This window comes from Bufo gargarizans, chromosome 6 (assembly GCF_014858855.1).
Source record: "Bufo gargarizans isolate SCDJY-AF-19 chromosome 6, ASM1485885v1, whole genome shotgun sequence".
Taxonomy (NCBI): Eukaryota; Metazoa; Chordata; class Amphibia; order Anura; family Bufonidae; genus Bufo; species Bufo gargarizans.
This window is the reverse complement of record NC_058085.1, coordinates 137,709,517-137,724,873: the sequence shown is the minus strand read 5'-3', so window position 1 is coordinate 137,724,873 and position 15,357 is coordinate 137,709,517. Positions and strand designations below refer to the sequence as shown.

At 43.5% G+C, this 15,357-nt stretch overlaps 1 protein-coding gene across 3 annotated transcripts in view; it reads left to right on the top strand.

Moving 5' to 3' along the window:
* The window catches only part of LOC122940368 (myosin light chain kinase, smooth muscle-like), a 62,638-nt gene that overhangs the window by 25,974 nt on the left and 21,307 nt on the right, over positions 1-15,357 (top strand). For 2 of the 3 annotated variants that reach the window (XM_044297005.1, XM_044297006.1), the window contains exons 6-9: positions 365-400; positions 1,344-1,471; positions 3,651-3,804; positions 12,344-12,649. In XM_044297005.1, coding sequence (XP_044152940.1) covers positions 365-400; positions 1,344-1,471; positions 3,651-3,804; positions 12,344-12,649 — 624 coding nt within the window. The remainder of the gene's footprint in view (positions 1-364; positions 401-1,343; positions 1,472-3,650; positions 3,805-12,343; positions 12,650-15,357) is intronic. The other variant, XM_044297007.1, reaches the window with a different exon arrangement.

Genomic DNA, 15,357 nt, shown 5'->3' with positions numbered 1-15,357 from the left:
TGTTATACTGGAAAGATCCAATGGTAGTCAATGGGGATGTGGCAGTTCTGGGCATTATCTGGCTATGCTGAATACGATTAACTCTACAAGCTGTTCCTCTGTTGGATTTCATTACGCTGATGTGAACCGGGTTGTGTGTGTTGTTTTTTTTAAGGAGGCCCACATGTGCTAAAACCACCCATAATGGTGAAGATGGACATATTATTTTGAAAAGATGTTTGTAACAGGTGCTATAGGGTTGATAGGCTGAATGATTTCAGCTCACACTACATTGAGAATGTATCTGGTTACTTTTGTTTGATTATAGTTTTCTTCTATTAAGTTTTTAAAGTTTGTTTTAATTTTTATGATTTTTGTGTTCTAGAACAAATTTCTCCAAAGAGAAAACCTCACACATCTGGTAAGTTCCCATCTTGTCATCTCCTTATGGATTTACCATTATGATAATGTACTTTAATTTAGATCTGCACAAAATCCAGAAATTGAAGTGTAAATGCAGTTAATCTCAGATTATCTTTCCCCAATTATCAAAATATTAAGATTCTAAATTGTTAAAGGGGCTGACACTGGTAGACATTTTGCCTGGAAAAATACCTGGTAGCCTTACTTACTAGCTATTTAAATGGATGGCCAAATATGTAATATAATGACAGCCCCCATCCACTGTGGCTCATAGAAGTGGTCATATGCCCTAGTAGACCCTGTCTTGATGGGATCACCCTTTCACGAACACATTAATGAATATCAAAATTGTTTGTGTGAACTTTTGTATGATGCCACAGCTTTCTGGTATTCTCCCAGTTGTAATTGTGTAGTGTGCATTATTTTTTTTATTTTATTTTTTGTGTCCAGTGGTAATTAGTGTGTGTGTGTGTGTGTATACACATTATTTATTTATGTATCATTTTTATTTATTTTTATTAGTACCATCTTAGATACTGTATTTAATGCATATCCATAGGAGATGTCTGATAGATGGGCATCCTACTTATTTTGATAATTTGGGATCTCCTGACCCTCTTGGACACACACTTATCTCCAGAACAAGGGTCCTTGACTTCCTTCCAGAATGAATAGAGCAGTTGTGTGTACAAAGCTCTCTCCGTCCACTTCTATTGGAGTTGTGCAAACAACTAAGCACATTTGGTAAGGTATCGTCCATAGAAGTGAATGCAGAGAAAGCCACACATGTGGACTCCTCTCTATTCATTCTCTGCCTTGTTGTGGTGGCCAATCCAGGAGGGATATCTAGGGTGATCTTCCATTCCTATCACCATATATAACTAGGAAGAGATCAAAAACATCAATATAAAAAGTAAAAAATAATGCCTATATCTTTACAGGGGATAGTCTAAGGATCCTCAATGGAGTCTCCCATGTAGAAGTGAAGAAAGGGGAGAAGGCAGAATTGCGCTGTTCAATCCAGGGAACACCCCCACTCGCAGCTTCATGGGTGCGGAACAAGAAACCGGTACAGAAAGTTAATTGTGTGATTTACAGCTTTGTGTGAGAGGCCATTGTAATATGAAATGTCTTGCTGTACTTAAACTTCTTGAGTCCAATTGAAACTCCATTGTTGTTAATCTGGAAACTGAAAGTGACTGTATCCCTATGTCGGTAAACTCCTCAAGCAGCTCCGACATAGTAGTGTAGGTCTCGTCAGTGACGGCAGAGGATGGTTACATCCTTGCCTAAAGGTTCCGCTGTAAGAGGGCATTGTTAAACTGTGTAGACCCATGAGACCTATAAGATGGGTATTATACACGATAGAAGTGGTGTACAGAGGCTGAGATCAAAACAAGGGTCTGCCTTTTACAGTACATAGACCATTTCAGTTCTACCTCTGTACAGCAATAGGGCGACAAGTGACCCCATTATAAGTAGGCAGGGCCAACATACATATGTGGGGCCAGCAATACAGTAATGCAGAAAAAAAATACTGCTGCCCCCACCGCAGCATTCAACTCTATCATTGTCCTGAGCAGGGGGTGGGATTCAAATTTTTAAAAGGTTCCCTACTCAACGGTTGGACATGTGGCGTCACAACACATATATACATACGCCATATATATGCAACACATGTACATATACATGGTATACATACATAAATACACTACACACACATACCACCCAACTAAGGAGCTAAACAATCAGCTGAGTCCCCATCCGGTGCTCTGGCGGTGGCAGGGCAGCTGGTGATGTTGGCTTCCATTGCTTCGCGGACCACAAAGCAATGGAAGCCAACATCTCCAGCTGCCCTGCCACCGCCAGAGCACCGGATGGGGACTCAGCCGATAACACGGTTCTCCGATCCAGTTGTAAGTTTAACAACTGGATCTGGAGAACTGGAGGGAACTGGCTGAATCCCGTGCCTGATCCTGAGGACAACATTTGAATGCTGGAGGGCACTTCCTGCCAGCCAGGTGCATATGTATCAGATGCTCCTAGCAATAATTAATACTGAGAGCATCAGATTGTTATGTACCAGTGTGCGGCTGTGAGGAGGGCTTTTGCTTTGGGCATCGGCCTACCGGGAAATTTCCCTGTAGGGTCTATGGCCAGTCCGCCCCTAGTAAGACCCCTGTAATTACAGGATTAATAATTAATTTTATATAAAACTATATTACTACACAAATATATCAGTGTACAGTTCTACAGTGGCAAATTGATGGTCGGCCCCTTGTGACTTTTTTACTGGGTCTTAGGAACTTTGAAGGGGTAGCGTAAGATTAAGGTCTAGTATGGCGCCATTCTTGTCAATTTGTAATGTCTGGTGTTCCAGAACTGTATATACCCCATAGACAAGAATATCATGGTATGTTTTGGAAAACCAAGTCATGCCCTTGGTTTTCCAAAAAGGATCTCCACAATTCTGTTTCCAAATTGTAGATTTTTCTTTTGGACAATAATATGAACTTCATGCCTCACTTATTTTTTGAGACTAAAAGAAACTAAAGAGACTAAAAGAAAAAAGATGTGGCACACAAGTACATAGGATGGAACTCGATATACACAAGACCGGTTCAAATAGCAATTATGCTCACCTTGGAGAATTGCGATCAGTCACAACTATATAGGCTTGTATGCTGGTTCCAGCATGGATGAAAGAGGCTTGCTAGCTAGGTTATGTCCGACCGTCACATCTGGGTGGTCAGTCACACTGGGATTGGCAACGAAGTAGTAAAAAGGTGACTTGTAACCAGCGCTTCCTCTTGTATAAATGTATCCTTATTATAAAATATAATCCAATAAATACAAAATCTATAACATAAAAAGTTGTATAGCAACAGTGACCATACAAAAGTGTAAAGTGATTACATGTCCGTATAATGTGTTTCGGGCTCTGCCCCTTGGTCAGATGCATGCCTCACGTGACTGTCTATTAAAATGTATCTGAGTAGGCATTTCATATAATATAGGAATATCATAAATACAAATGACATTCTATATGCTTTTAAATATGTTCTTTGCATATAAAGTGTGAAGAGCACTACAAGGGAAATGACACTGGGGTGTGAAGTTTTTAATCTGCCTTCCTCTCGCACATACACACAGGACATTGGGTATAGCTAGATTAGGGAAGCTCATAGATAAGTCTAAACAGCCTCCTTGTCTTGTACTCTTCTAATCCTGCACTTCACATTTATGAGGTTGTTGATGGCCCTCGAATTTCTGTCCGGACATCAGAGACTGAGAGCTGCCTGCTGATTCGACAATTGTGCGAGGAAGACAGCGGTAGCTACAACCTGTGCGTGCAAGACCAGACCGGGAGCGTACAGCATCAAATGAGCCTCGCCATTGTGGGTGAGTATACTGTGAGGCACCATCTTAATACAGTACTGCATCAATGAAAAGATGGTTTTGTCTGTGGAAACTTTTGGGGAAAATCTTGCTGCTTGGCATGCACTGATTTAAATGTGGCCATCAATATCTTGCCAAATGGAGATAACCTAGTTGTTGCTTTTGGTCTGTTTACAGGCATAAGAAGCGCATTGTATTACACAATATATACTGAGATAGGATGCAGGTTTATGTAACATAGTACATAAGGCCGAAAAAAGACATTTGTCCATCCAGTTCGGCCTGTCATCCTGCAAGTTGATCCAGAGGAAGGCAAAAAAACCCTGTGAGGTAGAAGCCAATTTTCCTCACTTTAGGGGAATAAAAATTCCTTCCCGACTCCAATCAGGCAATCAGAATAAATCCCTGGATCAACGATATCTCTCTAGTAGCTATAGCCTGTAATATTATTACGCTCCAGAAATACATCCAGGCCCCTCTTGAATTCCTTTATTGTACTCACCATCATCGCCTCCCCCGGCAGAGAGTTCCATAGTCTCACTGCTCTTACCGTAAAGAATCCTCTTCTGTGTTTGTGTACAAACCTTCTTTCCTCCAGACGCAGAGGATGTCCCCTCGTCACAGTCACCGTCCTGGGAATAAATAGATGACGGGATAGATCTCTGTACTGACCCCTGATATATTTATACATAGTAATTAGATCTCCCCTCAGTCGTCTTTTTTCTAAAGTGAATAACCCTAATGTTGATAATCTTTCAGGGTACTGTAGTCCCCCCATTCAGGTTATTACTTTAGTTGCCCTCCTCTGGACCCTCTCCAGCTCTATGTCTGCTTTGTTCACTGGAGCCCAGAACTGTACACAGTACTCCATGTGTGGTCTGACTAATGATTTGTAAAGTGGTAGGACTATGTTCTCATCACGGGCATCTATGCCCCTTTTGATGCAACCCATTATCTTATTGGCCTTGGCAGCAGCTACCTGACACTGTTTTTTGCAGCTTAGTTTGCTGTTTATTAAAATTCCTAGATCTTTTTCCATGTCGGTGTTACCAAGTGTTTTACCATTTGATAAGTACGGGTGACTTGCATTATTCCTTCCCATGTGCATAACTTTACATTTGTCAGTGTTAAACCTCATCTGCCACTTATCTGCCCAAGCCTCCAATCTATCCAGATCGCTCTGTAGTAGTATACTGTCCTCATCAGTGTAAAGTGTGTGGGTTTTTTTTTTCTCTCGAACGTAAAACCTAGTAAAGAACTGTATGTTGTAAAAACCTCTCTGCAGCCACATCAGCATTCATTACCCATTGTACAGGAGCAAAGGAATTTATTTTCCTAAGTAAAGCTGGTTGTACACATTGGATTTGTCGGTGAACTCCACAAAATACAAAGGGCTCCTTTTGCACATTAGATGAATGTTGACTATCTAATGCATATGGGGGTGTCTGGACTCTTCCCCCAAAGATGGATGTCTGGAGAAGTGGTTACATGTGTGATCCTTTGTTCTCATGGGAATACGCTGCTGCTAGAATATTCTCGCTCCTCCTTTTTGAAGAGGGGGACACCAGCCCTAATCTAGTGTTGACTGTGGATATGGCCTATTAATACAATGTGCATGTAAAATGAAATAAATGCATATACCACATAAAAGAAACTTGTGAACCCAATCTATGTAGATTTGCAGTGGATACTAGACCTTTCTTTAACACAGTTGGAGTAAACTGCTGAAGGATTCACCCATCTAGTTAAGCCTATAGTAGACTGAGCGAATATCGTACCGAATGTCGTTAATGCGAACAAAATTGAACGAGCCTCTCAAGATGTAATATGGTACCTCGGTCACAGATCTGTTCATATGATGAGGCATCTACTTGCTTACAGATCACATAGAGGAATTCCACCTGGAGCCCACCTCCATGAGCAAGCATCTTTACATGTAATATACAGTGACTACTTTGTAGTTAATGGTTGACGAGCAAAAGTACGAACGTTGCTTTATGTAATAAGCACATTTTTTTATCACTAACGAGTTGAAAACTGCTCTATCTGCAAGACATCTGCTGGTCTAATACAAGCCTTAAAGTATATGCATTTGTATTACATTTATATGTGTAACAAAAATGATACAAGCCATACAAAACAAGTAAACATGGCCTTGCTCTGAAAAATAGCTTATTTGTGTGATCTAGCAGCGAGGTATCTCCCATCTCGAGTCTGTGAGATCTAGCAAAACATCAGGTAAACCTGGAACATTGAAAAAACAGTTGTGGTGGTGGTTCACTCCCTATCACCTATGGTATGGTGCTACCAGCCCAATGGAGAGGACACCCTGCCTCTCAAAAGGAAGAAATTTGGAATAGAAAATGTGTTAGGCGAGCACTCTAACATAAAACACACATTTATGCTATAAAATGAAATAAAGCACATAAAATGAAATAAAAACAATTAAATAACCACAATGGGGCAACTGCTGGGTATCACTGTGAGTCTGTGGTACAGATGGAGATCTCTTTTACCATATAAGTGCATATAATGCTTTTTGTTCCTTGTGAAGCTTGGAGGATTAGTATTAAATCGACAAAAAGGTCGAAAAAATAATCGCAATTACTGTGAATGTTGTTCCTGCTCTTTGTTGCCTTATGAGACTAAGGAGGTTGGTCTGATGTCAAGAAAGAACAATCGCAATTACTACACGTGGTGATGTTACTTTCAAATATATTCAGGTACAGTCCGAAAGTTCGTGGTATCGATATTGACAGTATTTAGTCAAATTATAGCTGATGGTAATCTCGGCTATTCAGCCACTTACCTCCTTCCTTCAGGGATCGTTCTGGCGTCTCCGCTGAGGTTACCAAGGGGCGAGCAGTGCGGGAAACTCCGGCGTCTTGCATCGCACTCCGATTGCTGTACTGGCGAACTCTCGCGGGTTCACGCTTACACGATTTCTCTTTTGTCCGGAAATGACGTCTCTGGTATATCGAATAAGAGCCCAATCTTACGAATTCTTTTACGATGATGTCTGCATGGCCATGCGACTAGAGATATTTCGACAGGTGTGTGGCGTTACCAGACGCGTTTCAGGATATGTCACTACCCCTGTCTGCATCCATCTTATATACTCAGTAGAGGTGGAGTCAATACATGGAAACCGGATCCGAAATCGGGGATTCGATGTTTCCGAATTTTTTATTTATTTTTATTTTTTTTGTAAAAAAAAGGAAGACCTTCATTGCGATTTTATTTGTGATATAGTTCTTGCAATTTTTCTTCTTTTTCAATGTTTTCTGAATCAAACACTATAGTTTATTAGATCAAGTCCCATTTGAAATTGTTTCTGCAGTGTCCATCTTTAATATGGTAATTATTTCATATATTTTCCTTGCATTTTTTGCGATTTTTCTTCATTTGTTGCATATTTTATTACTTAAAGCACAAGATTAAAACGCTGTTATACTGTCATTAAAACATGTGGACAATTAGTTTCAACATCAGCATGAGACAATACTATGTCATATCTTGATAGATAAATATCCGATCATTCAAATAATGGTAACATTACATGCACTTGAGGGTGGATTCAGGGATGGGCCTCGCTGGTGAAGGAGGAGGCGGGGGCCCCAGGCCGAGGGAGGGTCGCAGTGCCGATAACCGGCCAGATATGCGACCCCCCCCCCCCATCGTGCCGGGGGCACCCACCTACAAAAAAAACCGAAGAGCTCCAACTCCGAATTCAACCCTGCTGGTAGCAAAGTCCCAAATTCATATATTCGTCAGGATTCCATCCTAGACATCAGTTTGATAAAGTTCCCTCCTCTCCAGTGCTGATCTGCCTTTTCCAGTGCCATGAAGACGAGATTGGTTGGGTCACTATAGACATGTAATAGACAATATATTGGTAGGACCAAACGACTACTAAAGACAAGATCGGCTGAACACATAGCCAACATCGGAAAAGGCTACAAGAAACATTTTTAGTCTAAACATTATAAAGAGGTCCATAATAGTGACCCAACCAATCTCGTCTTCATGGCACTGGAAAAAGTAGATCAGCACTGGAGAGGAGGGAACTTTATCAAACAAATGTCTAGGATGGAATCCCAACGAATATATGACTTTGGGACTTTGCTACCAGCAGGGTTGAATTCAGAGTTGGAGCTCTTCGGTTTTTTGTAGGTGGGTCCCCCCCCCCCCCCCCCGGGCACGATAGGGGGGTCGCATGTCTGGCCGTTTATTGGCACTGCGACCCTCCCTCGGCCTGGGGCCCCCCCTCCTCTTTCACCGTCGAGGCCCATCCCTGAATCCACCCTCAAGTGCATGTAATGTTACCATTATTTGAATGATCAGATCAGGGGCGTACACAGAAATCATTGGGCCCCATAGCAAGAATTTAGATTGGGCCCCCATGCCCATTCCTAGTCCCTCCTACTATGCGCCCTGGCTCCTCTCACTACCCTCCCTAACTTCTCCCCTGCCCCACATCATGCAGAAGTATTTTGTTCTACAAAATGGCAGTACTCATGCCGGATCCCAACAGACCCATTAGGTTACTTTCACACTTGCGGCAGGACGGATCCGACAGGCTGTTCACCATGTCAGATCCATCCTGTGGCTATTTCGCCGTGCCGCCGGACCGCCGCTCCGTCCCCATTGACTATATGGTGCACGGCGAAAGTCGCCGGACTAAAAAGTCAGACATGCAGTACCTTTTAGTCCGGCGCTTTCGCCGTGCATCGCCATGCTGCGCCAGAACTCCGCCCCCGTTATAGTCAATGGGGACGGAGCGGCGGTCGCACGAAATAGCCGCAGGACGGATCCGACATGGTGAACAGCCTGTCGGATCTGTCCTGCCGCAAGTGTGAAAGTAGCCTTAGAGAATGGGATCTGATAGGTCCAGGCGGTGTTCAGCATATATTGACAAGAATCTGGGGCGTTACATGATGTAATACCACCCAACTTTCCTGCTATCCAGCATGGCACATGCACATGCGCATAGACATGACAAAAGTTTGAGGAAGCGAGTGCCCCCCTTCCCATATCCTCTGTGTCATGCAGGACAGCTGGGAGACACTGTCATTACTCGCTATCCTGCATGACACATGTGCAGAGACAGGAGTCTCTGGGAAAGCTGGGTGCCCCCCTCCCCCCTGCCTTTCCATGTTCTTACTATCTGCATTTATGCCTTGCAGGATAGCAGGAAATCTGAGGGACATTGCATGATGTAATAGCACCCAGCTTTTCTGCTGCCCTGCATGGCACATGTGGAGAGACATGAGAATAGTCTGAGAAAGCTGAGTGACACTACTCCCACCTACCCTCATATCTCCTCAGGCCTCTGCACTTGTGCCATGCAGGACATCAAGAAAGCCCAGTCACATTACATAATAGCACCCAGCTTTCCTCCTGTTCTGAATGACATATGTGCAGAGGAATAGCCTGGGAAAGCTGAGTGACACACACACACACCTCTGCACTGTCCTCACCTACAAGTGGTCACTTACTTCATTACTGGTGGGGTAGTGGCAATCCAGAGAGGAATCAGGCATAATGGAGCTAACAGGCGGGAGGCGGGGCTAGCAGATGGGAGGCGGGGCTAGGAGGCGGGGCTAGCAGACGGGAGACAGTTAGGAAGATAGACGGGGGCGGGGACTCTCCTCCACTGCGGGCCCCTCTTCCTCACGGGCCCCATAGCAGCTGCGTGGTCTGCCTATATGGTGGTACGCCACTGGATCAGATATTTATCTATCAAGATATGACATAGTATTGTCTCATGCTGATGTTGAAACTAATTGTCCACATGTTTTAATGACAGTATAACAGCGTTTTAATCTTGTGCTTTAAATAATAAATATGCAACAAATGAAGAAAAATCGCAAAAAAACGCAAGGGAAATATATGAAATAATTGCCATATTAAAGATGGACACTGCAGAAACTGAATTTCAAATGGGACTTGATCTAATAAACTATAGTGTTTGATCCAGAAGACATAGAAAAGAAGAAAAATTGCAAGAAATATATCACAAATAAATCGCAATAAGGCCTAGTTCACACGAACGTATGGCTTTTATAGTTTTTTGCGGTCCGTTTTTCACGGATCCGTTGTTCCGTTTTTGAGTTCCGTTGTGTTTCCGTTTCCGTTCCGTTGTTCCGTTCCGTTTTTCCGTATGCCATGTACAGTTTACAGTAATTACATAGGAAAAATTGGGCTGGCCATAACATTTTCAATAGATGGTTCAGAAAAAACGGAACGGAAACGGAAGACATACGGATGCATTTCCGTATGTGTTCCGTTTTTTTTGCGGATCCATTGACTTGAATGGAGCCACGACCCGTGATTTACGGCCAAATATAGGACAAGCTCTATCTTTGAACGGAAAAACGGAAAAACGGAAACGGAAGGCATACGGAACACATTCCGTTTTTTTTGCGGAACCATTGAAATGAATGGTTCCGTATACGGACCGTATACGGAACACAAAAAAACGGCCCGTACACCCGCAAAAAAAACGTTCGTGTGAACTAGGCCTAAATGTCTTCTTTTTTTCCAAAAAATCGTGAAACAAATCGTAAGCAAAAAAATCGCAAACATCGAATCCCCGATTTCGGATCTGGTTTCCATGTATTGACTCCACCTCTACTGAGTATATAAGATGGATGCAGACAGGGGTAGTGACATATCCTGAAACGCGTCTGGTAACGCCACACACCTGTCGAAATATCTCTAGTCGCATGGCCATGCAGACATCATCATAAAAGAATTCGTAAGATCGGGCTCTTATTCGATATACCAGAGACGTCATTTCCGGACAAAAGAGAAATCGTGTAAGCGTGATCCCGCGAGAGTTCGCCAGTACAGCAATCGGAGTGCGATGCAAGACGCCGGAGTTTCCCGCACTGCTCGCCCCTCGGTAACCTCAGCGGAGACGCCAGAACGATCCCTGAAGGAAGGAGGTAAGCGGCTGAATAGCCGAGATTACCATCAGCTATAATTTGACTAAATACTGTCAATATCGATACCACGAACTTTCGGACTGTACCTGAATATATTCGAAAGTAACATCACCACGTGTAGTAATTGCGATTGTTCTTTCTTGACATCAGACCAACCTCCTTAGTCTCATAAGGCAACAAAGAGCAGGAACAACATTCACAGTAATTGCGATTATTATGTCGATCATTTTTTCGACCTTTTTTGTCGCTTTAATACTAATCCTCCAAGCTTCACAAGGAACAAAAAGCATTATATGCACTTATATGGTAAAAGAGATCTCCATCTGTACCACAGACTCTAACAGAGATACCCAGCAGTTGCCCCATTGTGGTTATTGTGATTTATTTGTTTTTATTTCATTTTATGTGCTTGATTTCATTTTTATAGAATAAATGTGTGTTTTATGTTAGAGTGCTCGCCTAACACATTTTCTATTCCAAACCTGGAACATTATGTGCCGGTATTCCTGTCTGAAGGACTGTGGGGATGGTTGAGCCAGTTCAAAGGAATTGTAATGCACTTCTAAATGACTGCATTGAATCTGCCTTTGACTATCTCGCCACCATCCTTTGCTTTGAGTTCTCCACCCCAGGACTGATAATAGATCATTACCTCCACATATTCCTTCACATTCTTGTCTGTTAACGGACTTTACATAAAATTGCGATTTGCACAAAACTATCTATGTAGTGTGTCTATATTGCTAGGCAACTGAGAAACATCAGTCATCATAAAAGTTCCTGTAAACCACTATTTTTATAGAAGTTTTGTGATACCCCCAGCTCTAAAAAATGTATTTAGGTTTTTGTTTGTGTAGGTCATAATACGTGGAGTAGGGGTAAGTGAACAAGAACTACATACATCTTAAAGACTTTTAAAACATACGTTGAGTTAGGCCACTTTCATACAGTCAGTGTTTTGATCAGTAATTTCCATCAGCAATTGTGAGCTACAACCAGGTCGAATTGAATTTTTTTAAAAATTCAACAAATTGGACATGATACAAATTTCAAGAAGTTCACTCCTCTCTAATAAACACAGAACAGGTACAAATATTTTCATGATGGCTTAACTCTGTGTAGCCTCCACTCCTGGTTTTGGCTCACAATCGCTGAAGGAAATCCTTCATCAAACACTGACTGTGTGAAAGTGGCTTTATTCTCAAAGACCCAAACTATTCATGTACCCAGTCTAAATATGGACTCGGCTTGACAGGTATTCAAATTCAGGAATTATCTGGCCACTTGGGACTTGCAGAAGACATTGCTCCCCTAAATCTAAATTATTTTTTTGGCTGGAGAACAGGATGAGCGTGCATCAAATGGTCTCAAAACTCCCAATAAAGGCGGTTAGCAGTGAGCATATTTGACTATATTCAAGACTCCCATCCATATCTCTCTCTAAGAACTTGGATTTGGGGACCCTCATTCTCAGCAGCAGTGGACGTCCTAAACATCATACCTCTACCTGACTAACTTTTGTGACCTGTCTGACATCTAAATGTTTCTTGCTTCAGTTAACGGAGTTAAAAAAAATTTTTTTTTTCATGCAGATCACCCATCTCCACCTTCAGGGAAGCCCCTTATATCAGCCTTGCAGCAATCTTCTCTCACCCTCTCCTGGTCAGGACCATGTTATGATGGTGGTAGTGCTGTTCTGAGATACAGTATAGAAGTAAAGAAGGTTGGGCAAGATCATTGGAGGTTACTAACAGACACCTGCACTAGCACTTCTTACCATGTGAAGGAAGGACTGGTGCCAGGAGAACAATATCAGTTTCAAGTGAGAGCTGCCAATGCGTATGGAGTAAGTGAAGCCGGAGAGGAGTCTCACATTGTTACCATGGCTTCGGCTGGAGGTGAGCTAATGACACAGATTACTCTCCCATAATGAAGTGTTCAGGGTCATAATTAACTACCAGCCACTTACTAAACAGCAATGTCTGAGGGGAACTGTTTTAGTGACGAGCTAAAGAAAGAACTTGAGTTACTACTTTAGAGGTTGTATAAGTTTAGAAAAACATGGCTATATCTGTAGATACAATACCCCCTTATTCCCATAGGCTTTGTCTGGTATTGCAACTTGGCCTCACTCACTTTAGCATAGCAGGTCAAAATGTAGTCCATGTATTGGAACTGGACAGCAGAAGTGGTTTGTGCAAATGTAAGGGTCATATCTGCCTATTTTGGGAACATATTAGGTAGGAACGGTGCAGCCACTGGCTTGTGATTTGGAATAAAAATCTTTGTAGTTTAGCAGTTTGTAATGTACATAATTAGAGATGAGCAAATTGAAAAAAAAAAATCAGATTCGGCTGGTTCACCCAATTTTTCGAAAAAATTTGGTTCAATCCGAATTTATTCTTGGCGAATCGCATACAAAACGTCTATTTCCTGGCTGCAGAGAGCCTTTATAGTGGTGTAGAACACTGTGCCTTGCAGTATCACACATGGGGAGTCTGCTGTGGTAGTGAAACAATACTGTGAGTCAGTATGACATGCAGAGGACAGGGGTCGCTCTTAGAATCACTGCACACTTCACTTATTTGGGCAGTCATGGGGCCAAAACTGACCAGACCAAATAACCTTACAGGTTAATGTTAGCGTCAAGAAGAAGCGCACTCCTATTACACCGCCGGCAGCTGATTCCACATAGATGTCTACAGAACCTGTTCTATTAAATGCTTATACAAGTAGAGTCCCCCCCCTTCCCGAAAGAGTGGAGAAGGTGTCAGCAGTAAGTTTGTGTTGACGTCGCTGATTTATTTTGCCCTTCCTCTGAAAATGGATCCTGTCTAAAAAAAAAATTTGAACAGTAGCGAGGGTCCAACAAGTTGGAGAGCCAGAAGTCATCCCTCTGCCAAATGGTGGCAATTCGGATGTCACTACGCCCAAGCGAGTATGCATCGGGCCATTTGTGCAAGTGACTCGGAGGGACTCCCTGCCTTCATCTCCACTGCATACTGTCACAGTGTGACTGGGTCCTCTGTCTCATCTTCCTCATTGCCTGTAGCTGCTCCTGCTCCTGTCACCTGTGTAGAAAAACCACCCATGTCCTCCTCCTTCTCCAGTTCAGCCCCCACAGGGCTCATGTGGCTGTAAGATCTAGGCGCCACGTCTCCAGTGCCCTGACCAGCCAGATTTACCAGCATCTGTTCCAGGACATGGCCAAGTTGCTAGTGTGGCTGTACAGGAACCACATTCACCCAGTGGGCCGTAAAGGACATGTATGTCCCTGACCATAGTTACAGCTCCACACGTCCGCGCTGCCGTGCACTTTAACAGACACACGGGTTCAAGGACTGGCCCACCTTCTGTTTTACATACATGTGCAGGGCTGGTACTGCCTTTTTGGCAAATGACGGCTTGGGACTCTTGGCCAGGAGCAGGGCCGGCTCCAGGATCATGTGGGCCCTTGGGCGATAAAGTCTCAGTGGGCCCCCTTACACAGTGATAACTCTGTGAGTACAGATAATACAGTAGATATCACCTGCAGTCCTATGTAACAGCATAGATAACAGTCATGGCTATCTGAGTACAGAAAATGTAGTAGTGTTACCTGCAGTCCCATGTAAAACCACAGATAACACTAGTGTAGATCATGCGGTAGTGTTACCAGCTGCGTCCTTAGTGTGCCTCTACCACAGACTCCATGCTAGCGGTGCTGCCTCCTCTTCCATCTTCATCTTGCCCCGCGTAGAATGTCCTGATGCAGCTGCGTCAAGACAAAGGGAACACTGTGGGCATGGTGATGGTGACACACACACACACGGGGACAGACAGACAGACACACACACACAGACAGACAGACACACACACAAGGACAGACGCACACACGGACAGACGCGCACACACACACACACACTGGGACAGGCACACACACACGCACACACACACACGGGGACAGGCACGCACACACACACACACACGGGGACAGGCACACACACACACACACGGGGACAGGCACACACACACGGGGACAGACGCCCTGTGCAGGGCCTGGCACTTCTCTACCTGACATACTGTTAGAAAAAATAAAAAAAGGTAATTAAAACACCCCAAAAAAGAATGTAAGTTTTCTCACTTCACCACACAACGGCAAATACTTTTTGTGCCACTAATACACGACAAAAAGGGCTTTAGCACATATAACTACACCGCTCAACAGCAAATAATATATACCGTATTTTTCGCCCTATAAGACGCACCGGCCCATAAGACGCACCTAGGTTTTTGAGGAGGAAAATAAGAAAAAAATTTTTTTTTTTACCAAAAGGTGTGCTTTTGGTGAGTTTTGAACTAATGCTGGTCTGCGCATGACACTACTATCTATGGGGGATCTGTGGGTGGCACTGTTATGGGGGGGATCTGTGGGTGGCACTGTTATGGGGGAGGGGATCTGTGGGTGGCACTGTTATGGGGGAGGGGATCTGTGGGTGGCACTGTTATGGGGGAGGGGATCTGTGGGTGGCACTGTTATGGGGGAGGGGATCTGTGGGTGGCACTGTTATGGGGGAGGGGGATCTGTGGGTGGCACTGTTATGGGGGAGGGGATCTGTGGGTGGCA